At 35.8% G+C, this 27,903-nt stretch overlaps 1 protein-coding gene across 1 annotated transcript in view; it reads left to right on the top strand.

Annotated features, from left to right (window-relative positions):
* LOC143910341 (uncharacterized) overlaps nt 1–26,656 on the top strand; it is a 49,886-nt gene extending 23,230 nt beyond the window's left edge. The window contains exons 2-6 of the mRNA XM_077428771.1: nt 17,218–18,273; nt 19,613–20,931; nt 21,013–21,219; nt 23,124–23,313; nt 23,797–26,656. Coding sequence (XP_077284897.1) covers nt 17,218–18,273; nt 19,613–20,931; nt 21,013–21,219; nt 23,124–23,313; nt 23,797–26,397 — 5,373 coding nt within the window. The 3' untranslated portion in view covers nt 26,398–26,656. The remainder of the gene's footprint in view (nt 1–17,217; nt 18,274–19,612; nt 20,932–21,012; nt 21,220–23,123; nt 23,314–23,796) is intronic.
* Nucleotides 26,657–27,903: the final 1,247 nt, after the last annotated feature.

Here is a 27,903-nt window from a genome sequence, read left to right on the forward strand (position 1 = left end):
TTAGATGGCCATCTCGTCTTGCGTAGCCATCATCGTTAATATGCAGTCGAAATGGTACTGGATACACCTACGTCGCAATTGTTGTTGGCGCAAAATTAATTCACACTTTGATACTTTGAACTTCTGCGTCGATCAATCGATTCGAACTGAAAATAGATTTTTACTTATTGATCGGTTTCAAACGCTCACCGGTTCAACTTCTTTGCATAACTTTGTTATTCATATCAAGATTGGCTATTTTTGAAATTCTCGCTCGAGACTTCATTGTAGTGTGTTTATTTTCTTTATGTACATATGTATGTATGCATGCTGGAATGAACCTTCGTCATCTGGACGTCTATGCATTCTTCCAATTCAACGTGTCATGCAAATTCGGGTTGCCTACACGTTAAATCCGGCACGAAGAGGAATAGATCACCCTTCTTGTATGCAAATAAGCAAAACTGGTCTTCGTGTCTCACACCAACGTGTAATTTTCAAAAAGACTAAAATTTTTATATGTATTCTTTCAAAAAAATACTGACACGCCGCAACGAAGGATGCTGGTAAGCGTATGCCTGTGGGATAACAGTGTCATCTGACACATCTTGCTCACGCGTCGTTAAAAAAGGTTCATCTAACCGTGGGGCAACAAACTCGTGATACTTTTAGGGTTAGATTACTATTGTCTATCGGCTCCAGACTCGAGCACACACCATCAGTATATACAGGCACCATCTGCGTAGGCATCGGTCTTTCCTCAAACATTTTTTTTTACTTTTCAATTTCATTTATACTTATCAAATTACGGAATGGTGATGGTTACTTGTATTATTAGGTAGTAATTTAATCAATTTTGTATGAATTGAAAATACATATATCGTATGTATGTATTATATAATGAAATGTGAACGCGCAAAATAATGATCTCGGTGGCACGGCAACGCGAAGAAAGTGTCAAATGACATCTGCTTTGTATCATCTCTCCGTTTTATAGCATCGACAATATCATCAAGACTTTATTATATTACGTATCGAGTTCATCGTCAAAGTTTTCATTTTTATTTATTTTACTATACAAGGACAAATTTGTGAAAACATAACATTTTTTAATTGCATCATGGAGTTCGATTTAAAAAAAATTGTTCTCAAAATAAGCTACAAGCAGCTTTTAAACTTTTTCATTACATAAATACGGTTGTGACTTTTTTCGTGGATATGCATGTACATTTATATATTTTCGAGCCTTTGTATTCTCAAGGTTATCCGAGTTGTCAAATTTACCTTTTCGAAATTTTAGCATTAGACATGATTTTGAAATGAACAGGTAACATGCTTACCTGGTACCTGATGGATATCATTTTTAAACGCTTTTCTTTAAATCTAAATAGATCCTTGTATAAATAAATCAATATAAAACTTTATTAAAATTTATAAAATGTTTCAATCTGGCATATATTGATCTGAAAGTTAACTGAATTTTACCTACATGTAAATAGTAGCTTTGTACTATGTATAAGTATGTATACCTGAAATATAATGTAAAATTGTACCTAGCATAGTAAAATTTCATTGTATTGTTATACAAATGTACACATATGTATGTATGTATGTGTGTACTAAAATACTATTTGGGTGCATTTTGCAACTGCAGCGAGCGGCTGCGACAAGAGTCTGCATGCTTTGTATGAATTTTTATGAGAACCATTTGATCTGATCACGATGTATTATATGTATGTACAATGGCCTCGTCACGTGTCGCAGTCATACTGATGTTAGTGATGTATTAGCTTCAGTAATACTTTTCATATTAGAAGACATTACGTAAAAGTGTGCAACCACGGTTACCGTATCTGCAATAAAACTTGGATGCAATAAATTGCCATTTCTAAATTGCAATTACAGATTACGGGATGGCTTTATCTTTTTAATTAAAATAATTTTAATGCGTACATACGCGGTTTCGAACATGTTAAACTTTTTTACCATGGTAAACAGACTACTTCAAACGTGGCGATCTCGCACACGACAATCGTTGCCACGAAAATCGCGAATACGAAAAATCCGGAACTCAATTTCTCATTAGTGTGGAATTTTTGAGTGCCTAATATTCCGTGATTGAGATTTTAGTGACGTGTGCCAAATTATCATGTGCGAAATATTCAACGGATCATTTAATATGTACGTATGTATTGAAGTTTTTTTGAGAAATGTTTTTATCTTCAATTTGATGATTTTTTTTATTTGTTTGATATTTGATTCGATTGGACCTAAGAGATTTGGACAGCTTAGAAAATTACAATGTAATAAATAATACATTTTGTAAAAAAAACGCATATAGAAACACTAACAGGAAAGAGAAAGAAAATAACAGTGATCCAAAAAAAAAAGATTCAAAATTCCATTAATTTTTAAGAAATCATCAACTTTATTTAAAAAAAAATGGTCTGGGTTACTAAAAGTAACTAGTTCATTAAGTAGACTATTCAAAATTTTAACCACTCAAGATGAAAAAAAAAGAAATCTCTATTTTTTTGTAAGATATATCTTTTTGGCGTCTGAGAGTATGTACATATGACCTGATTTTGTTAAACATTAGGAAGTTAATGAAATGATATTAGTAGTGGTATCCCGTTTTATTCTTCTCGTCCCCAATTTGGAGGGATTAATTCTTTCCAATGTCATGTCGTATGATAGTGATTTGAGTTCGAAAGGTGGTTTTGAAATTCGTCTTTGAACCCTTTCAAATACATAATATATACCCACTTTTTAATATCGTCTAATAAAATTGGCAAATTTTCCAATATTACCAACAGCCCTGCTCTACAAACGATTGCAAACCAAGCGGGCGCTTGCTCATTTCACACTTTTATCTCGGCTTTTGCCATTTTAAACTTGCCAGAAAGATCCAACTCAATTTTAAGAATTACCACTCATCAATGTACATCGAAATGTCATCTGCGCAACATCTCGTCTTTCATACATGCTGAAATTTAAACAGTTGAAATTCAATCGAAATGAGCATGCAGCCGGGTGGGTGGTTTGCAATAATTTGCAGCAAACCCTGCCAACAGTAATTAGATAGTAAAATCTTGTAATTAAATTGCACAAATCTTTCGATTTCGTTTGGGATTCGAATTATATACATACAAACAAACTGGTAATCATTACTCGACCACCGAGTTAACTAAATAAAATAAAATACGTTAAATAAAATACGGGTCTACGTGACGAGTCACGTAGACCCGTATTTTATTTTATTTTATTTAAAAAAAAATCAATACCACAGAGACTTGACAGGTTGCCCCAAAGCGTCAATGTGAACAAATAATAAAAATCATAAAAATTACAAAAAAAACATCATAAAAAAATAATAAAAATCATAAATAAAAAAAAGCATCATAAAAAAATAATAAAAATCAAGTAAAAAATATGGACACAAAATAAAAACAAAGAAATAAGATTGAAAAATTTATATCGTGCTATTTAGGATGTGTTCCACCAACTCAACATAACTGGCATCGAATAGGTCCAAGTAATGTGCCAGTAAGTTAAGGAGTCGAACAGCTCTCGAGAGGGGGGAGTTCATGAGCACGTTTGATTTAGCCCTAATTGGCAAAAATACATCATGTTTTCTTAAAACTCTACGATTTTCCGGGGCCCAGAATTTTAGTTTCTCCAGGATATCGGGATTGTGAATCTCTCCTCTAAGTAATTTTACGAAATGTTTCCCAAGAAATAATTCGACTTAAGATCTTTCGATTTTCGATCTTTGCCTTCCGATATTTGTGTTTTCTGTAATTTAACATTATGTCTCGTCACGTAGACCCGTATGTATATATCGAAATTAAAATCAGAATCATATTGTTCGTGTGTGTATGTAGAAGTGGCGTCGTTTCGTTCGATTCTCGGTATGGAATGGGGATACGATGTTTACGTCGAAACGAGAAGCGACCGTGAGATAGGAAACGTTGTCAATGGAAACGTCGTCAATGGTAACCCCAGTCGTCGAATCGGATCGAAGCGTCAATTGTGGAAACGTGGAGGTGAGTCATGGGTTGGGCGGATGGCGCGTGACCCGCGAGGTCCCGCCGGCCATCGGTTGGGCATTGCCGCTACCCGCGACCCACGCTGCTCATCCGGGGGCGCAGGCGCAGGCGCGTCCCACCAGGGCGAAGGGAAGGCGGGGGCTGGCGGGGAGGGGGTGCGCCGGGCTGGGGCGCTGCCAGCTGCTGTCGAGGGCGCACCTGGACGGCGGGCATGCGTAGGGCCGCCGGCTGGACAGTCGACCCGCCCATAGCGCACCACCACATGACCATCCCGATCTGGACCAAGCCCAATCATGACTCCTTTGTATGTATGTACGTATCTCATTGAGTCATTTCCACTAATTAGTCATTAGTCGCGATTTCCATCAACCGAATATGTAATGCCATGTTTTCAGGCAGATTCATCTGAAGCACCCATTCTATCGGAGATGCATATGTTTTTCAAAAGGCTCTTTTGAAGCAGCTTTTTATAAACTGCAATAAGTCAAGGTGACTAAATATAAAAAAAAAAAAAATGGAGATTAGCCCCCTTTACACAGTCGTTCTATCGCGCGTCCTCAGGAGCGTACAGGATTGCGTGCGGGTAAGCCTGTGCGCGCAATCGTGCGCGATACTGTTTTCGTAGTTATGAACGTTCTTTCGCGCGCGATTACTCCTACCACTTTTTGTTAAAATGGAAAGAGCGAACGTGTAAAGGCTAACGTGCGTGATAGACCGCGCGAAACTGGCGCGTGTTGGAGTGTGTGCGAAACGCACAGTTTTATAGTAATGTTGCGGTGAAAAATGGATAGAAGAAATATCATGGCGCAAGTTATGATGTTCGTTGGTGTTGATTTAATCGAAAAGAAGAAGAAACGATCTATTAAATGAAAATTTTAATAAAATAAAATGAAAAATAAATCATATACGAATAATTGCCATCACTGATGCAGTGTATGTTCCAGAATCTAAAATCCATTGTATATCATATCTAAAAATAAATTAAATTCAGCTCAATTATTATTGTATTATCAGGTGCTATTGTTGCAAATTATCAAGAGATAGATATCAAAAATAAAGCTTTTCTCTTAAGCTTTGAAATTTTTTGCTAAACCAACTGAAGCAATTTTTTGACAACAAAATCTCGATTAGCGTTAGAAAATCCTTTTTCTTTAACGAAGTCAACTATTTTTTTATAAGCTTCTTCTTTCAGATTTTTGTTTTTATATTCCTCGGACTTAATTTTCCAGTGGCACGGAAAAGACTGGTACATTAAAAGAAATTCCACAATCAATTCTTTACTCCACGTGAGTCCACCATCTTGTAATAAAAGCGCGCCCGAAAGAATTTATTATTTTAGAAGAGTTTATCGCGCGGTTTATCCCTTCCCGGTCCAAGATCTTTACACGCGCACTCTTTCGCGCACGATTAGCTGTTTCACGCGCGATAGAACGACTGTGTAAAGGGGGCTATTGGCTAAAAGTTCCTTTAGAAATTTCGACGGGTAGAAAGGATTTGATGGGTGACCGTAAAAAAGTCGACAGTGAAAACGTCGAAAGTGTTCGTTTACCATGCATACATATGAAAAACAGTCAGTATATATATCAGTGGCGTGCGGTAAAAGTCTCTCTCCCCCCGTTGTACATCCTCACTTAATTTGCGCGAGCAGGATACAACAGGAACAAGAGGAACGGCCTTTTCCTCCCGTATTCTGCGCGCGCACATTAAACAAGGCTGTATGACAAAAAGAGAGATAATTTCACCGCATGCCACTGATATATATTATATATACATAGTACCGTTTACCATGCACCCTTTTCTTTTTGATCTTTCGACTTAAGATCTTGCGAGTTTCGATCTTTGCCTTCCGATATTTGGTTTTTCGACATTTTCACTTTACGTGGTTTGAAATAAAAATCGAACAAGATTAACTGCCACTTTCGGTTGACGGGTGTTCACCAAATTGTATATGTATATAACTCTGTATTAAAGCTTAAACTTCTAGATATGAAATTTCGGTTCGGTGATTATTGGTCACAAATCGCTAAGAGGTAGCCAGCCGCATGCCTCGATGGTTGGGCTTTTGCCTACCATTAAGAGGTCGCCGGGTCCGATCCTGTGATTTGATCTCGATTGTAAGGAATTTATTATCTGTAATGTTGCTGGTCAGACTTGGATATTTGTGACTCCGGTTGTGAAACGGTTCCTCCATTAAATTGGCTAAAAAAAACTATCCTACCTACTAGGTATGTCACCACTATTTGAGTATGATTTATGTACAATAAAAATTTATGCATAAGTTTAAATTCATAGATGTCTCGTTAATTTCGAGAAATTCAGCTTGTGTAATAAAAGTGCTGCATTGTTTGTAATTGGCCAGGAAGGTGCATTGGGGTTCACCTGTTAGGCCTTCCTGGTATATATATGTATGTATGTAAAATATTTAAAAAATATTAGCGTATTCAATTTGTAATTTCTATTTCTAAAGAGGACACATATAAGGGGAGGTAGGATTTCCGGTCAACTTAAATATTTGAAAAAAAAAATGTCCTCGTATCGATAAACACTCCAAATGTGATCAGTGATCGATGTTGAGCGGAGCGGAAAAAAATCAGAGCGGAATAGTCTCCAATATAATATTTACTAAATTTGGTCTATTGAATTTGATGATGATAATGATTTTTGTTGGATTGCTCTCGTTTATGATATATGAGCTTTCAAAAAAATGCGCAATTTAATTTGCGGTCTTTAATTCAAAATTTAGTATTGCTGTGCTCAAAGTGAGTATTGGAATCAATAGTCGAATGTTTTTTCTATGGATTGTGATTTTTTATGTCTTTATATACTTTTAAGTTTTTCAAATTTCAAAATCAACCCATAAGCATCGCCACTGACTTGCGTTTCGTATAATATCCGGTCTAGATTTACTCACCTCACTAAAAAAGTTAACACTTCAAAAATAATGCTATTTTGAAAAGTTGGCAGTGTGCTTTAATAGGATATGATTATATGAACAAAACTAATAATAACTAAATTTAGCGAAATCGTTGCATTGTCGTCGCTGTGCTCCAAGGATACGATATGTACATATGTATGTCCAGTACACGTGGTTTATGTACAGATAAATGAGTTCAAAATGTTTCTTGCTGCAATATTTTTTGTCCTCAAATAACAAACGTTAAAATTAATCTTATCGATTGATTGCGCAGTGCTCCAAATGTGCAAACAGATCGATAAACTTCTCAGTAAGAACGAGCACATCCGCAAATGTGTCGGATGTGATACGCGCAGCCTGTGCGTCAATAATTGTCCAACTCACACAATTGTATGCATTGTTTGACGTGTGTGCCGTGTGTGTAGGCGATGTTGATGACTTTTTCGAATGCTTTCGGATGAAAAAGACGACAGATGTTCGACAACGTGGCCGCTGCTGGGTCCCGAACAAAAAACCCAGAAGAACCGGAAACCATAGCTGAAGAATATCTGTTTTTTTTTTTTTTTTTTTTTTGTTACGCAGAATTTACATTTAAAATATCTGATCTAGTTGTATTATGCAATTATACTCAGTGCAACGTATGAAATCTAATCCTAGTTTTTTTGTCGTCATGTACATATGATCGCTTTCTTGCCCTACCGGCTGTCTTGTTGTGAATACGACTAACTACCGGTTTCGCATCTCTTTCAGTGTCGCTTTCATTATCCGAAATGGTCACATCACAATGAAGTCAATGTGAATGGCCATAATGTAAAATGCAGAAGACTTTCAAGGACATGCCGTTTTTCTTACCAACGATTTTATTATGAAGCGTCTATACATGTATGCATACATATGTACATACATCCGCTTAAGTAGATTTGTCCGCAGGAGATGACTGAGTCACGAATCGACTTCCGAACACCTCATTATGCGAATTTGCAGAAGGCGATGATGATGATATGCAAGGCAAATTCCCGCGATTGATAACATTTACCGGCATAAATTGCTCGTTCTTCGAAGTCGGCGTGTGTTTTTTTTTTCTTCTGTCGTTTTATTTTTGGCGTGTTCCAACGACGACACTGACCTGCCCTCTGGTTTGTACCTGAACTTGGAGATCGAGTCGAACGTATCTGTAGGATGGTCGATGGGTTGGCTCGTGTCGAAAAAATGTTGCAGGGAGCTCGAGCGAAAAAAAGGAAAGAAAGAAAAGAGGCGGTGGCTGTCGGTGGTGGATGGTGGAGGTTGGCTGGAGGACATCGGACGCAGATCGCAGACAGTTGAGGAGGAGCGTTTGTGTGGGTAGGCCGTGTCTTACGTCTTTAGGGGTCGGCTACTGTACACGTGTGCACGTGCACACCATCAAATGGTGCTCGTCGAGGGGGAGGGAGATTCTCCTCTACTTCTGTTCTCCATACGCATGTGCTCGCTGGTAGACAGCTACGTGCATGCTGTGTGATAGTGCGCAGACGCAACGAGGACTTTTGCAGAACGCAGCTGGATTTCGTAAACATTCGGTGATCATATTTTTCTTGTCGTTATTTATACACAACGGATTGGTCCAATGACTTTGGTTGCTACCGTAGTGTGCAATCTACCAGAATGATAATAATAAAAAACAAAACAGAAGTAATTTCGATACTTAAACTTAGCTCGTCCTTGACTTCAAAGTTGTTTGCTATTTACAATGATTGTCTCTTTTAGATTATCTGTAAACATTTTACTCTGGGTAATATACATATATGAATATATGTATACCATATATTTATTCTTATGGGTTTGAATTTACTGCTACTTTCAATGCGACTGGCTGTTATTGTTGCGCTTTCAGCAACTGGAACATAAATCCCAGAACATCTTTTTGCTCTGCGGACTTTTTTTTTCATTATAACTATATAACATGACATTCTTGTCTATGTACCTATAATATTGAACCGATTGTTTGCAATGAAGAAAAAATCTTCGGGAAATTTGTGGCCCGACGTTATGCCACTGCTGCTAGTCGCTGAAAGTGGAACCAAACTTTAAGCGAAAGCAAAACCGTGAATTGAACGGCACGGGCACGTTTTTTTCGACAATTTTCGGTAGGTTTCTCCTACATTTCTTCAAATATCTGAATCACTGCTATCGATAAATGTCAATAGAGGTTCGGTCACTAAAATCTCGATCACGGAACATCTGACACCCGAAAATTCCATCCGTGATCTCGAGTGCCAGATATTCCTTATTCGCGATGTGTCGTGTGCGCGATCGCAATGTGCGAAATAATCCGTTTACCGTCAATACAAGGATTTCATGTCTGGATGCCATAGCATGGATTATGCGTGCTAGTGCTTTTTTCCTTGTGCAAAACTATTAAAAAAAAACACGTGCCGCGTGCCTCGAAGTCTATCTGCGCCCTAATACGTGTTGGCCCATTTTCGATTATAACCAGACTTAGGCGGCGAGGATGCTGCCATAAAATAACAATATACCTATCCATTATCCGGGAAAGTAGGAGAGCAAAAAAAATGATTGACAATAGTGAACCATTTTTACAAGGCTCTTCTAAGATTTACTTCGTAAACGATTCAGTATCTTTTCCTACAGTCTTCCGATCGTTTTGAAACTTTGCCATTTTGCGCGGTTTGGTCAATGATGGAAATTTAAATCGATTCTGATAGTTCGATGGTGAAAAATAATAGACACGTTTAAAAATGCTACTATTTTGACGTTTAGTGGTAATTAGACTCATATATTTTCCTGTCCGCCACCCTCTCGTTTTGTCAGATTTTAATTGTTTAAACGCCTATAAATTTATCTTTTTCACACTATATCTTATATAATTTTTAGTCATCGAGCATTGTGTCCGCGGTCTCTGATTATAAACCATATTATGGATATTACATCTAATTAATTAATTGACGTTCTAAATTTTGGACGATACATATGTATGTATTTATTTATTTTATTTATTTATTCAAATAGCAAAACTGCTAATACATCTAATACAAAATAACAACAAAAAATTATAAATCATCTTCCACAAAGGTATCCATTAACACCCTTCGAGAAAGCAGCAATGTTATTAGAACTTCTAATGCCTTCAGGAAGGGCATTATACATTTGAACACCTCTGTGAAAAACACCTCCTGCAGTTTTAGCTTTCTTAACTCTACCTATAATTAATTTATTCCTATTTCTCGTTTTATAATTATGTATATCTCTATTCCTAACTATATGATTATTAAAATATTTGTATATTAAAATATTAAAGTGCTTAATTTAAGACTATATCTAATGTCCAACCATTTCAATTCATCTAACATACTTCTTACATTCTTACGTTTCCTCACATTCAAAATTGCACGCATTGCTCTATTCTGCACTTTCTGCAGTTTATCAATACACAAACCACTAAATAGATTGAGGACTGTAGCGCAGTATCTAGTATAAATTAGTTTTTTTCGAATATTCATTAACAACAATAAACTATTATTGGGTCGAATGATACAATGAAATCGAATTATCTTATTTTACAATATATTTGTCAGACATTTATTGCATTCATTTTATTTTATTGAATAAACAAACGATGTTGACACATCTTCTCCTCGCCGTGTGTTTGATCGCCGGTACCAGATAAGTTTCTCCCGTGTTGATTGTCAATTGAATTCGGTATCGGTTCAAAGACCCCAGGCCCTTTGACCTGAGGACGCATACGTACACAACTGCGCATAGAATTTTCGATCTACTTTAAAACGTCGCATCAAAGTCGTAATTTTATTTCGTCGAAAAACACAAATGACGTCACAGGCAACGTCATTCTCTGAAGGAGGTATTGTTGCGTCTTCGGTTGGCTTCCTTCGCTTTGACTTGGCAACCGTGGGTGGTAGAGTGTATGCTCAACGCGGGGGGTGAGAGTCACCGAGATTGCTAGCCAACGAGCTCCAGTAGACATCTCCTATTGGAGCTGGATGTCAGAGATACACTGGCACGCTGTCCTTCAAATACACACACACACAGCGGATTTATCCGGAAGATCCAATATCCTATCTACGATCTCGTTCTTTTATGTTTACATTTGTACGTATATAGGTATGTATGCATGTAAATTTAATAAAGTCAAAGCGCATACGGTCAATGTTGGGTGTATATGATCTTTTGATGTGGATGTTGTAAAGTGTGCGAACAGTTTCAGCACCCCATTTGCAGCGTGCGGCACACGCACATATCTATAGATATACTTGCCCTTACCTCACTAGCCCTGATTGTAGTATGATTGCGGATTCCCAAATGTTCCGTTACATATTAAACTTTTCTTGCTCAATTTTTTTTCTTTAGATTTTAAATGCTTGTGCTACATACATATGTACGTATTCATATATTCACACTCGATGAAATTAAATATGAAGTCTTAGAAAAAAGTTTTAGAAGCACTGTGTGTCGGTGTCTAATTAATAATGGAATGGTTACACCGCTGTTATGAGCATCATCTTAACAATGTGCTAATCGTTTAATATCGAATGCTCGGTTGTGTGCATTTTTTCCCTGAACGCTAATAGAGGGGCAAACCCCTCTGTTCATTTACATTTGTGTTGTGATTGGGGTTACCGTGTTTATTAGGTCTAAGGAATAAATTTGCGCCTTTGTACCATTGTCAAGTTCTTTACTAACCCGGCTGTTACTTATTGGGTCATTAAAACGTGTCAAATAAATATAAGGTTTTTATATATGTAGGCGGAATGGAGAGTAGGAAGAGACGATGATTTTGGAAGTGTCATTTTTTCACCTTGAAATCGGCCAACTTTAAAAACATCCAGAACTTTTAACATCCATACAAAATATTCAAATTTCGGTTTGGATTTGCACCCGCGACCTTACATCGATACATGAATGCGTTAACTATTGAGCCATTATATGGTTGTAAAAATAGCTAACCACTCATAAATACATACATACATAGACAGATTATCTTCAATAGAACGTTATTGTTCGGACACATCTTGTTGCCTTGAGCTTTTTATCCAAAATTGCTGAAACTTTATGGACCGTTAATTGGGATATGAAATAAATACATGTTGAATTATGTAACTTGGGGATATTTGCGGATGTGATCTTTTATAAATATTCATTTGATCTGTGAACATTATTGGAATTATCAATAATTTCCGTTATTACGGTCATTTGATTCTTCTTAATGAGATCAATGTTTTGTTCTTCATCTCATATGACAACTTGTCAACATTTCTATTTTTTTTTTTCATTTTTAATATACCCATGTTATTATTATGTATTCTATTATTATATTTAGTGACGCACTGAGGAAACGTGTAATGTCACTCTGATCTAATTTTAATTTTGAAAATAAATTAACAAGACTTTATATAATTTTGATGCAATACTACAGATTAGTGTAAATCAGGAGCGGCTCGTCTTTAAAGGCAAACAGATACAGCCCCATACAAATTTATCCTAACCAAAAGAAGAAAATAAATTTTGAATATTGGTGCTGGTGACTAGTCAAGAAGTTTCTTTGTCCCGCTCATTGCGCGATGAGTTGACCGGCTCGTAATTTAGTTCGGGGCAGTCGTTTATCTGCCGTGGTCCCGTGGTTGCCAGCTTCGGTTTGACGACTACTCTGGATATTTGTGTGGATAGTCAGAGAAAAATGATCCGTATTTCCGTATACAGAGAGTAGCTTTTAGTTGACTGTGTAAAGGTCTCTTTGAGGCAGAATACGCCAGCCCCGGTTGTCTATATTTTCTATATGATTCGAAAACTTTTTCGACATTTCAACTATATTTTGCAAAGTGTGCGTAATTTGTCAACCACAATATGTCAATTCTTTCATTTTTAACATTAAATTCGAACAAAGTCGATAATTTGCTAATTAAGGCATTTTGCTTGCATAAAATTTTATTAAAAATATATTAAGTTCGATTTTTTGGAAAAAATATACATATGTATATGTAGTGGGGGCAATCCCGCAATCCACCTGATTTTAAGATCACGAGCCGTCCCTAGTGTAAATCATCTAGTTGACTAATTATCTTAATTAACATATTCATCGATATACGTAGGGCTTTTTTCCCCATGTAACGCGATGGAACGGCGTGCCGGCACCTTTTTGTCTCGGCATTTTTTGTGTTTATAATATATTTTGAATATATTCTTTTCCAATAAAATACTTGACAAGAAGTGAGTTCCGGCACCTTTTTTTCAAAAAAAAAAAAAAGCCCTGGATATATGTAAGTATACAATTGTCATGCGATAAATAATCTCGACACTTTGCATATCGTCCTCATGAATAGATGTTGTTCATGAATATATAACACAATCGATTACATATCGCTTTCTTCGATGAATCACAAAAGTCTTGTGACAGCCACTGTAGTATCTGCAGCACCTGTTTTGTTTCAAATGCACCCGTGACTCGCCCAGATATGTAATTTGGGCGAATCGATGAATCAGCTGACAAAAGTGCGATGAGTCAGAGCGACCGGGGTGTCATTAGACTGAATGCCATTAGAGTGGAGGGAAGGAAGGGCAGGAGCAAAGGCAAACGAGGAGATCCTCGGAGATGTGAGATGTGCAGGTGGTGTTTGTGGTGGGTTTGGGAAGCAGCGTGCATAGGAAGGGCGGTTCGGTTCGCCAGCGCAGCGGCAGCTGCGGCGGCCCCTAGCAACGGCGGCTGCGGCCTCGGGAGCTGCTGCTGCCGCGGCCGTATCGATTGCTGCCTCTCCACCACTCTCCACCACTCCCTGCCTCTCCCTGCCCTGCCCTGCCCTGCCCTGCCCTCTCCTGTCCTGCCCTACCCTGCCCCCCGCCAACACAGCCCCGCGCCCCGCTGCATTTTTGGCAGCACAAGAGATTCGCCCGTCCTCCGCAACCCCTCCTCCGTCCATATCGACCCATCCGCTTCTGTCCCTCGTGAGCCACTTCTCGCGCTGACCGCTCGCTGCTCTCAGATCTGCTCTCCCACACGTCGTATTTCACCAAAGTTGACCCACAACACGCCATTTCTAATTGTACTCATTTTTATTATCCATTACCCGCACATGTACATGCGGCTAGTGAGGTCCAATTCATTTTTCAGTTGACGATTTTGCGTTATATCCAGGGCATATGATTGTTGCATAAGGCTGGATATATTAATATGTATGTGTAAATTATTTTTTTATTTTTATTTTTTATTTTACATATATATAACCGGAAAGGCCTTACAGGTAAATCCCAATGCGCCTTCCTGGCCAATTACAAATACAAATGCAGCATTTTTATTATAAGTCGTTGAATTGCGAGACACTGAGAAAACTCGCAAATTAACGAGACATCTATGAATTGTACATCCATCAAATAGTGGTGACATAGTAGGTAGGAAGGATTTTTAGCCAATTTTTTTTTCCGGGAACCGTTTCAACAATGAAATCAGAGAAAATTGGCAAACTCTGATAGGAAACGATCAACCTGGAGTCACAAATCCAGGTCTGACCAACAGCATACTCTGAAAAATTCATTTTAATTCAGGGATAAAACCCGGCACCTTCTTGACGGTAAGCAGAAGCTTAACGTCCGAGCTATGCTGCTGGCTATATATATTATGTACATAGTAGCTGAACCCGGCATGCAATTCCCGTTCTCGTTCCCGTTCCCATTTGACGGAAAAACGCAGGTAGCGACGCGAAAACATTTGAAATTATAGCGTTGCAATGACACTCATTCCCGTTTCCGTTCCCGATTTTACCCGTTTTTTCACAGTAATCTTCCCGGACATGCATAAAACAAATCCTGAAAGTTCCATCGTAATCGGTTCAGTGGTTTAGGAGCCTATTCGAGACACACAGACATTCATTTTTACATACCTCTTAGCTTGCAAACGATTTGGTCGTGTGACAAAGTTTGGGTTTTTATCCGATCGTTTTCAAACTTTCCCATTTTTTATATACATATATAGATATATAAGATATGTCACAGTTGAATTGTATCTACCAGTTGTAATATATTTTGACTAGTTGGAATATATTCCATCTAACTTTGCACCAACTACCGTTATAGTTGAAGTGTATTTTCAATTGGAATATATTCCGTCTAACTCACGTAAATTGATTCATATGGGGTATTAAATTCCAACTGGTCAAAATATATTACAACTGAAAATACAGTTCAACTATAAGTTGGTTTCAGGTTAGATGGAGAGATTGGATTTTCGTGAAAACATCACTCGACTTGTAAATTGAGTTGGAAAGTTATATTTTTGTTTTTATCACATTCTTAGAGTTATCGTAATACGGTACTCATTACCTTCATTCGTAATACCCAGTAAATATTAACGCATTGTTGAATTCTAAAGCATTCGCATAAACATCAGAGCTGCCAAAACTCAATTATTATATAACTGGCGCACATTGTTGAAAGTGTATTTGCGCTTGTAGATATATATTTTACTGGTTGAATAGTACTGGAATGACCTAAAACGCCAGTTGGAATAAATTACGACTGAAAATACATTTCGACTGTAACATACATATGTATGTATATGCACATACAATGTATGTAAAGTGGAGCGACTAACATTAAGGAAAATCATGCAGGGTTGTGGACTCCGACTTTCCATTTATTGTTTACTTTATAATGTATGTGAGTATTGATTTACTAATCATCGCCTTAAAATAATATATTAAATGAAAATACTTTCGTCGTCTTCTTCATTTCGTGATTTTTTCATAATATTGTGTCCCGAACTACCATCTTCGAAAATCAAACAATAATCTTACATACATACATATGTTTATGTATGTATGTAAGATTATTATATATAGTCCGCTAGTTTCAGAAGCTTTTTATTTATCTTAAAGCTATTTGTTTTCTCAAATCCGTTTTGATAAGCGATATGTTGTCTAAATTTATTAATTAGTATTGCGAAATGACGACCTATTTATAGCATTTAAAAATTTTAACATTTTTTTTCTTATAAATGAACTTACGCATAATACCATTTTGAGAATTACAAAAAAATGCTAGAAATTTCACTTACTGGCGTTTCTTTTTATTGATAAATATATATTACTTAGTTGAAGTAATTTTTTCACGGGCCTCCTGGAATCTATTCTCGGACAGATCGGACGGAAAAAAAAACTCCCGATCTGTACAGTGGTTGATATTTATCTCCAGGCAACTGTTTGGATTAGTATTTTGCAAAACATCTATTGTAGGCGGCTTATTGTAGTTTCGCTCAGCTTAACGAAAGGTGGGGTGGGAATTGAAAACGTGGTCGTCCTTTGCATTAACTGTGATTTATGTGGAGGTAGAGGAGCGTGATGAGTTGCGCATAAATAGTCAAAATTCCGGGAAGATCTTTAAAATTCAACATGTAATTTGTGTATTTAAAATTAAATATGCATTAATAATCGTTTAGCATTAATTAACTGAGTAAACAATAAAATAGAGGTGTTAACAAGTGTGGGAAAACACAATAACTTTTGCTCTCGATCCAACTCTAGATCGTGATTGTTCTTATGGGTACCCGTGCTATTCCCTGAAAAATTCTAATAATAGAATAACCATCAGCTGATTGTATCCAGGTCAAATGAGAAATGCAAGAATGCAGCCATCTGAATAATTAAACAGTATATATTTACGTAGGTTCATCACTGGGAACTAACTGTTCAAGCCCAATCTCATATTCCATAAGTGTTTATTTTCGTAAGAGATAACATAACGCGTGCTTGATCTAAATTTTATATTTTAATGGATATCTTTAATATGCACTTTGCTAAAACTTTGTTTTAGCTATGCGATATTTAATTACGAATACATTTGCAAGATATCTCAATTGCGTAATACCATAGGTCACGTCTTTGCATCCTTGCTTACTGGATAAATACAAGTATCGTGAAGTAAATGTGTACATCAAGTTCTTTGGATTTTAATCTGAAAATCTATATTGTGTTGTTATTCAATTACATTAATGGGTAAAGTTTGTATTTCGCGGAACGTTGTGCCTGTATGAAATTATCAGGGGAAAGGGAGTTTGCGAGTCTTCCACTAGAAGAAATTTGTTGAAATTGAGAGTGATTATTAAATAAACTCATTAAACTTATGAATGGAACATATTTGTGAGTTGAGCGTTGTTAATTAATAAAAAAAATTGTTTTTAGATTTACATGCTCCCGATTTAAAATTTAAATCGATATTTTTTTACAAAAGCTTTGAATTTTTGAACTTTTAAATTAATTTTAACGTGCTTTATTTCAGACGATGGCGTCTCCGTCGATGGTGCAAAGGTCTGGCGACACCCTCATCGTTAGGAGTGTAGTGAGCGGTGATCGTCTGTTTTTGGATCCATCGGACAGTCCATCTGCGGGTTCTGGATCCTCCATTCCAGCTGCCTATTCTGAGCCGGTCGATTCAGACTCGCCGTTGATAGACGATTATGTGGAAGAATCCGACAAAGTCGATCTGCCTCAGTGTAAAATAAAAAGAAACTACGACTGCAGTGAGTGTAACTATTTTACTCAAAATCCAAGACATTTCTTGACCCACCTTCGCGATGTGCACGGAGAAAAAGTTAAGATTTACTATTGCCCTAATTGCCTGTACGCTTCGAGGCACTTTCAAAAACTATTGAGACACATGAAGATGGTCCATGGTGTTTACAAAGCAACCGACAGCGCAAATCCCCCAAAGAAAAAAACCAAAGAATTATCATCTAAAGAGGCGGCATTGAAGTCAGACGAACCGCAGCAGGAGGAGACCCAGAAGAAATCTGAAATCGTCAAATCAGAAGAAAAACCACCCAGTCGGAAGCAATCGAAAGTAGAATTGAAATGTTCCATGTGTGACTTCACGGCAACTAGCTTCACTCTGCTGACAAGGCACGAGCGGAAAGAGCATCTAAAAACCAAATATTTCCCTTGTTCCAAGTGTAACTATGCTACCCACATAAAGGCACGTTTTACGAAACACGTCAAGTACCACTCGATGCCGATGATCAAATGCGAGGTGTGCGATTTCCGCACCCCTTACAAGTGGAACCTCGATCGGCACATGAAGAATCATGGGGGTGCTGGAGCCTTCTGCTGCTCGGCGTGCAACTTCACTGCTGACATCAAGCAGAGTCTGACCGTGCACGAGATGAACCACCACGTGCCATCTGTGGGGGTCGGAAGTACAGGGAGTGGAGGAAGTGGGACGGGAGCTCCCACCCGTCGCCGGAATCGGGTTGGAGCCACGGATGCGGCGCCGCCCCCTGCTGCGCGCCCCCGACGCAGACGAGCCCGTGTGCGCCCCACGCCACAACCTCATCCGCAGGTATCCTCTCGCCTCTCACCTTGACTCTCTTTTCTTTTGAAAATGTTACGATTCCTCTTCTACATATCACATACCTACATACGTAGTCGAAATTCTGCTTAAATTTTGTTGAAAACAGGACTTAATCCATTATCAAAATAAATAACTCACATGCCTTCAATTCTTTTTATATGGATATATATATAAAGGTTTTTGTAATTGCTCGTTTAGCTTATACCCAGGGGCGTCATTTCAGCTTTTCCCAGACGAGGGTAAAATTTTTAACCGGTAAGGACCGGGCCGCAACGCTCAACTCGCGAACAACTTAGTTGAGGGCGACCAGACCAATGCATTCAGGTAGATGGGACATGCCACACCCGTCAACTTGTTTGTCGCACACATTTTCATACATTTTTGCGTGTCGCGCGACTAGTCGGTCGACAAAGTTGCACGGTGCGGCCCGGCCCTAAGGAATGACTTTCAAGGGGGAAGGGTGGTGTATTATATTAAAAAAATGAGGATATAAATTTTAACTATTTCCTTTAATCATTTTTTTATTGGGATAATATTTTTATCACGGCTGTAAAATATATTACACGACAAATGTCCAAATTACATTTAATGTCAAATTAACATCTCTAAAGTAGCTCGCACGACAGAATCGGCGTTCGCCCAGCAAATCAAACGTCAAACGGGTTGCCATTAACAAAAATAAAATTTGACGTTACATTTTTCACTGGGTAATCGTAATATCTTAGCAGCCAATACTTATTTATTTAAGGGTTAGGTTAGGTTAGGGTTGACCCTATTCATTTAAGATTAGGTTGTTAGGGTCGGTATTTATTTTTGTCAAATTTTATTTTTGTTAATGGCAAACCATTTGACGTTTGATTTGCCAGGCGAAGACCGAATCATTTTAAAGGGCATTCTCTTTATTTGCCGGGTTGATAAATGGTACCCTTTTTTATTTATATATTTTTATCACTAAAATTAATTGTAAAATAATTTTAAAAAATCTATTAAGAGATCGAGTTTGTTTATTGTTTATTATTTTTGGTTTGTTATTTTAATTAATAATAATACATTAAAACAACGTGGATAGTCCCGTTCAAATCTAGGGGGGGGGCGCCCACCCCAGCCCCCCCTCCCAAATGATGCCCCTGCTTATACCCTTTCTGCAAAATTAAAAAAATATTTTTGTAACAAATCCTTTGTAAATGTAATTACTTTTTTGTTTTTTAAAATTTTTACAAGAAAATTTCAACAATTTATAAAGAAAAGATATATTATATAAATGGCTGATAAATCCTATTTTTAATAAAAATTTGTACTAATCATCTATGCGTGTTTGTTTTTTCAGGAGGACGTAAATGAGTTTAGTTTGACAATGCAAAGTGAAAATACCGATATCAGTGCCATAGAAAACAATTCAAATAATAATGTAGAGTATAATGACAGCTGTTTCAAGATGAAGTTTGAAGATTCTAATTTTGATGGTTTCATGGATAGTCAAATGACAAATGAAACGGACAGTGTTTTAAAAATCGAATGGATGGGCAACACAATGCAAAAGGAAGAAATGTCGCTAAGAGTGAAAACAAAGAAAACTCCACGACCCATTCCCAATTTAATTCCATTGCACATGCAAAGCTCCAATCAACTTAGTAAAAATGTAAATATGAATTCTACACCTTTAAATTTAAGTGTAATTTCAAAATCAATGGAAAATTCTGCCAATGATTTTAAAATTCTTCCTTCGTCCGAAGTGTACAAAATGGATATTCAATGCAATGATGACAGCGTGGATCAGTCTCAGTTTGATTATCTGTCGACTAAAAGCGACGAGTCGTCACAACATTCCTTACCGAGAGTAGTGAAAACTATTACTAAAAAGAAAAATTCGTCCATATTCGACAAATTATATAAAGAAAAAATGATCGCTGCAGTTGAAAATGGAAACCTGTCGTGCAAAGACTGTGGACATGTTTCCAAAACTCTTTCTGAACATACTCATCATGAAAAACTTTGCTCATCGGTTGACACCAAGTTGAATCATGTCACCATCCCGTCTGGTTTACGATCTACGAGATGTCAAAATTGTCGACATAGGTGTAAATCAAGCGCAGATTTGGTTGTGCACTTACAAACGTGTTTATTGACAAATAAACTTTCCGATGCTTTAAAAACTGATACTTGCAAAACTGAAAAAGTAGATTTTACTACCAACAATCGAGTAATATCTGAAGAAGAAGCTTCCGCAGACGATCCACAAGTGCCACACCCAATGGAAAATGTGGTTTTTGTATGGAATCCCATAATGAACAATAACCTGTCACTCGCATCTGTTGATAATTTTGATGTAAATGTGGACAACAGCAAAGTATTGACATCAACGCCAAATATCAATCAGCCTGCACGGGAACAAGAAAACGCAAATACTGGAAAAAAAGTTTTTAAATGCCCTCATTGTACTTTTTGGGCGTCAACAGCATCTCGGTTTCACGTTCATATTGTGGGACATCTGAATAAAAAGCCATTCGAATGTTCTTTGTGCTCATATAAATCGAATTGGAGATGGGATATTACAAAACATATACGATTGAAATCGGTTCGAGATCCTGAGCATACCAAGGCAAAAGTTTTGATGACAGATGAAACTGGTAGAAGAAATTATAGCAAGTACAACAAATATTTAACTTTAATGCAAATTTCGGATCCCTCCGTAGATGTAGCTTCTGCATCGTTGCATTTGTTTAATAGGAAATATAGAGAAAACGTCGGGAACACATCAGCCAATTATGAAAATTTTTCAAGCTTGCAATCGGAAATGCTGGAAAACTCGTCTGATAATCCTTCAGACTCCCATACGCAGGGTTCTTCTCAGCTTGAAGATTATAAAGTTGAAGAAAATATAGAAAATAAAAAATCTAGGAAATCTATGTGGAAGTGCAAAAAGTGTGATTATAGGTAATTATATCACTTTTTGATGCATGAATTTTCGAAAGTGTTCACTTATGTAGATTGTTAATTATACACATTTATTTTTGTTATAGATGTAAATTAATCTATAAAATATTAACCAAATTTATAATATATAATCATATTTTTACTAAGCATGAATCTTTTCTTTTTCTTTATATTTATTTATTTCCCAAGCTTTCTTCCTTTTGTGTTTTGCGTATTGCTTTATAAAATACATCTTTCTATCCAAACTTTTTAGAAGAGCACTTTTTGTTTTAAAATTCTTTAAATATATTCATTTATTTCGCATGGTAGAGTTTTGAAACTATCAAGTGATTACTATGTTTATGTAGTTCTTTATTGATTTCAATTTAAAAGTAGTAAACATTAAAAAACCAGTAATTATTTTAGAAATGATAATATTTATATAATGCTTAAATTCGGTGTTAATAGAATTTAAATTGCGATTTTCTATTTCCTCTTATTGGAGAGACATCTACATGTGTATTATATAAAATACTACCACAAATATGTAATGATTTGTTTTTGTAAATGTATCTTCAATCCTTGTGTTGTCATTTGCGAAACGATAATATTGTTTCTGTGATAAGAGCTGCACACTTATGATTATATGTGAATTAATAAAAAACCTTCACAAATTTTGACCCATATTCAGTTAAAGTAATCGAAAGAAAATTTACTCTTTTGATGGATAATTATTTTAAAATGTTCAGCTGCAAATTTTTTTAATAAAATCAATAATTAAAAATTGATTTTACCAATAAAATTAAAAATTTCAATAATTCTCTTGCATGTGTCATTATTTTTGCATCAAATTGTATAGTAATTTTATTATATTTTAAATTGAGTAATTTGTGTGTAGTAGCAGTTTTCATATTTATAAGTACGCATACGATAGTATTGCATTATCCTTTCATAGAAGACGTTTTATATTCTTTTTATTATTATTTTCCATTTAAGATTTTATTCGCTTTTATTATTTGTTTGAAATGTAAAATATATGTATACAAAATTAATTTTCAATTTTAATTTCCTTTACTTGTCAGTAGAATATTAAATATACTTCGGTATGTAGATAGGTTTTACTAAAACTTAAAAATCTTTCGATTTTTAATTTAAATTACAGATTAAAAAAAATACAGAATTTTTACCATTTAAATGTGATATTATTCATTTTGGAATGGATGGCCGTCAATGAAGATAATGAGTTGGTCATTGGCTCTTCTATATAATATTCTAGGTTTTTGACGCAAATTGATTTCTTAAGGATAAGAAGTACTGCAGGCAGAATTGGTGAAGTTTATTTTCATCTATGTACAATTCTAAACATGTTTAAATAAGTTTTTATATTATATAATTTATATGGAAGTCATATTGAAAGACATACATACATACACATTTTGAATTACAATTACGTATATGTATAATACATATATTCAAACAAAAAATTACATTTTTCGATTAGTGCATTACAGTATATAAATATACATATATTATCGTCAAATAACCTACAACGTTTGTGGTGAAGGGTAAAAGAAATAAAACATTTTGATAAAAAAAACTTTCATGCAATGGTAATTATTGAATTAATAAATATATTAGAGTAACGGTTGGTACAATATTTGTGAATACTGTTATCGATTATGTTTTGATTGACTGGATAATCTTTTTCACAGCTCTTCTAAATACTTCCTGTCTTCCATTATTCCTCTCAGGTTGCACTCACTATACTTTTCATTTCACATTACTCTAATGCTTTATGTATTGAAATGTTTCCATTAATACAAATTATAACAATGTGTTTTTAATTTTGGGTGAATATTATTTAACAAAATCAAATGATCATTCATCATTCACATAAAAATATGACAATCCAACCTGTTATGTAGGAATGCGAGCAAAGACGCCTTACTCATGCATGTACGAAAACATTCAAAATCAAGCACAACTCAACCTCAAGAAGAAGAGCCAGCTGAAGGGCCAGATACTTCAGAGGTGATCAGTGCTTCTGACACGTCAAGCATATCATATCGATGTGGTCATTGCAACCAGGTATCCAATTGGAAGCATGTAATTCAGGTATCTACTATCGCCTTACTAACCCAATAATACTACTAATGCACACGCATTTTGGTGATCATGACTTGGTAAAAAGTTAAGAGTTTAGGTATGTTTTTTTATATGAAAAGTTATACTCAGCATTCACGTCTCAGTATGTAAATCCTATTGAAAACTTAAATTTTTTAAATTTTGGAAATGTAGTACCCTAATCATATTAATTTATTCAATATTATATAATATAATCGCATGTTTTATTTCATATTATAAATAAAATATAAAATCAAAGCAATTCTATATAATATTCTAATACCTATTAACTTAACAATAATATTCAGAGGGGGGGGGGGTAATTATTATGGTATGCATGTCTTCAATTATTTGGAAAAATAACCTTAATTTAATATAACAACTTCTGTAATTTAAAATTAAACCGTAGTAAAGTTAGTATTCGTTGATTTTTTTGCTTTCAAATATTTTAATATATTATTTTATATCTTTCAGCGCCACTGTCGACTAAAGCACAATGGAGATGTGAAAGTGGTTGTCGGCTCAAAAGTCATCACATCCAAGAATTCTAATTCAAATGGTGTGCAAAGTATTTCAACACATATAAAGTGTTCAAAATGTCCATTCACTACAACATCTAAATCGGCGTATGAAAATCATCTGAAGCAGCATTCGATCACATCAGAATCTACTTTCAAATGTTTCATATGTCCATACTATGTTAAAACTGAAGCTGAATTGATGCAACATTTACCACTGCACGGCATATCGGACCCTGAAAAGTACGGCGTCCAAGTCCTCACCTGCAAATCACCGATAGCAGAAAATACACCGATAAAAAGATACAAGTGTTCAGACTGTCCATACGAAAGTAACAGTAAATCTCAATTTACCTACCACGAACAGTTTCACAAAGCCAACGATGCTCCGTTTAAATGCGACGTTTGCAACTACCAAGTGTCGAAACGTCACTTACTCCATCAGCATATGAAAGTTCACGGTTTCATCCCACCACAAAAAGATGCCGCAGAAGTCGTCAACACGTCAGTATCAGACACTTCGTCTACATTAAACAATTCAAATCAAGATGCATCCGATTTGATTCAAATGTGGGTATCGTATTGCGGTGAATTTCAAAAGATGTTCAAATGCAGATCATGTCCTTATGTGAATTTAAGACGGAATAATATCTTCGATCATGAAAAGATGCATTGCATTGATTCACACATGCCAAGTTTAGATTCACAAATGCCAAACATGCACAAATGCTCAGAATGTAACTACACTTGTAATAACGTAGATGTTTATTTGTCACATTCCAAAGTCCACAAAGAAGACTATGTCAAAGTGTTTTGTCCTGTAAATCATCTTAAAGCCGACGATCAACAAATATTAGAATTAAAAGAAATTTTAAGTGAATTAAATTTATATAAATATAAGCTGGACCCGTTACATAGTACCTCTAAAGATGAAACCAATGATGCAAATGAAAGCAAAAAAATATCTGTCGATAGTAATCTGCCCAATAAATTCATGTATTTTTGCTCAGATTGCCCAGCTAGATTTATTTTCGAAAAAGAATTGCAAATACATTATAAATTTCATTGCATACGTTTACCTTATCAATGCCAAATATGCTCATATACAGCACGTCAACTCTCACATTTGTTGGCTCATAAAAATGTACATTTTAAGAATTATCAAGAAAGAACTGAAGCACTGCAAAACTACCACATTCCTCATCCTGAACATCCTCAGCCTAAAATAGTGGCAGTCGCTACTTTTGTAAACGAACCCGAACCAGTCTGGATAGTAGTCGCCGATGCGATCAAAAATAAAACTATCGAGTACGAACCAGTAGAAGCAGTTACAAAAGAAAACGTCAGCACTTCAAAACAATCCACAAAGCAGCATATGTGCACTCAGTGTCCAGCAAAGTTTTTCAAAAGTGCAGCTCTCAATTACCATTTAACTCTTCACGGTGGACAGGGTAGCTTCAAATGTCGTCAGTGTGATTATGCCGTGAAGACTATAGGCAATCTTGCTAAGCATGAAGCTGTTCACGTAAATGTAACATGTGACGCACAAATGGAATACGAATCAAGTGAAGAAACGAATTATAAAAATATACCTATATCTGGAACTGATTTATATCAGCATAAAACTAAAGCTGAAAAGAAGGCTTTATCTGAAAAACTCGTTACTAGACCAAATGATCATTTTCCACCAGTATTACAAGCAGATCCTCAGTTCGGGTTGTTGATGCACGGTAACCCAGAATTTATCTATCCCACGTACTTAAAAAATGGCAGACCAAAAGAAAAGCGTTATAAATGCCACAAATGCCCTTCTGCTTTTGAAAAGAGAGAACAGTATAAGGTCCACTTGTCGTTGCATGGATCTAAACAAAGATACAAATGTGAAATTTGCGATTATTCCGTTAAATATTATGCAAATTATGTTCAACATATGCGCAAGCATCAAATGAATGCCGATGCCCAAGCAGCTCGTCAAGGTATCTCCAAACCGGAACCGTTGGAAGAATTCACTTTACAAAGCAAAAGCGACACAAAATTAGCCATAAAAAGTCTTCCCAAACAATCATACAAAGATAGATCAAAGTTATCAATAAGTGACCAACAAACATTGAAACTTTTACATAGAAGACGTTCAAGCGGTGCCAGTAACAAAGATATTCCCGAAGAACGTAAGGTGTACAGATGTACTTATTGTCCTTATACTAACCAGAGACGAGACGCTTTGGATAATCATATGAGACGTCATGCTTCTGTCTCTGGTATCAATGGTAACTTTACATGCCATTATTGTGATTACGCAGCTCCGCAGTCGCAATTTTTACGAGATCATATGAAAGTTCACTTCCATCAACCAAAGCACATAGCTCCCGATTACTTTTCTAATTTTGAAGGTTTGAAAATATCTATTTCTAAATTAAGCGATCCAGTTTCAAACACCTCTGATATTTGCGATCAACAATGTTTGTTTAATGCAAATCATAGTGTTGACACTATTTTTAATAACAATAACGAAAATAAAATATATGTTATACCTAATACAGGAGAAAAACTCATTTAAAAACATAAATGTCAATCCACCAAAAGTAACGGAAATCTTTGATCTAAATCTAAACTTTCCTATATTTCAATTTTATTGGTAGTAAATTAAAATAAATTTGACTTGTATATAATGTGATATAACAGCTCAAAACTGATTAAATAAAATTTGTTATATAAAGTTCCCTAACATTTTTATTTTGTATTAAATTCAATTTACTACTCAAAATTTATAAGTGTTGAATAGTCACATATTTTAAAATAAATAAATTTATGTGATTCATTTCTGTCGTCTTTTTAAAAGTTAAGCATGTCCTAGATTTTCCTACTATCCACTTTCTGGTCCCATTCATAATTTCTGATGATAGCTATTTGAATTGTGTTTGTGTAAGTGGTTTCCATAGTCAGGTTACTCCACCTAATCAGTAAGTGACTTTTGAATAGTCGACTATTGAAATATCCAAAATTTCTGGCATTAAATGTATATACATATGTAATTGAAAAATTGGAATATTTCACAAGCAAACACAATTTTTCAATAAAGTTAGTTACTAAACAATATTTTAACTGTTAGCCCGTAGATAAACATATGAACGATGAAAAATTCAGAAAAAACATGAATAGTGAATAAATTGTATTGCTTGACTTTAAGATATATGTACAAAAGGATGTAGAAAATAAAACCTAAAAGTAATGAAGTCAAGAAGATATACATAGAACAATAAAATAAAATAAATATTATATAATCATAATCGATTTATTTAGAATCAATGTTCAAAATCAATCAATGCATATTAACTAGACCTTTTTCGTTTTGTTTTTAGTTTATTTTATTACATACATACATATAATATTGTTGCGTAGGGGTGGGTGGAGGATCCAAGTAAAAGGCCAACAGTCGTTTCACAGCATTTATTGATGATTAAGGAGATACACGCATTGCCAATGCTCCGTCCAGAATGACATGATATCGCCTACGTACCGCCTTATAAGGGGTAGATCTCTCAGGACGTCTAATCTGTTTACCTACTGTATAGTCACGTATTCGGATATGTATTCCCACGGTATGAGAAGTGCAATCATTGTTTAGCTTTCATGCACTTAGCTTGTCGCTAATCCTTCAAACCACTTATACCAGTCTCACGGTATGCACTTAGTTAATCCGTTAAACAGATAATCCTTGAACGGTCACACAGTCTCTGGGATTCTATTCGATTAATCCGCGGCGTACGTAACAATATTATAATGATAGAAGTGGCTTTAGGCGTTATATTGTTGTCAAGTGTCGATTGTCCACAGACAATCCTAAATAATTTTAGCATCAGTCGTATTTGATGCTTGGTGGTCGACGTATGTCCGATAAAAAATTCTCTGGGCAAGTGCATCGTTAAAAATTGCACGATGTATTAAAAAACACACAATAAACAACATGGGATACATTTTTATAAGTAAATTGATCATTTAAGTAACATATTATTCAATTAACATCGTATATGAAAGCGTCATGGCGACAGCTAGCATACGCGTA

Source organism: Arctopsyche grandis, chromosome 4 (assembly GCF_051622035.1).
Source record: "Arctopsyche grandis isolate Sample6627 chromosome 4, ASM5162203v2, whole genome shotgun sequence".
Classification (NCBI taxonomy): domain Eukaryota; kingdom Metazoa; phylum Arthropoda; class Insecta; order Trichoptera; family Hydropsychidae; genus Arctopsyche; species Arctopsyche grandis.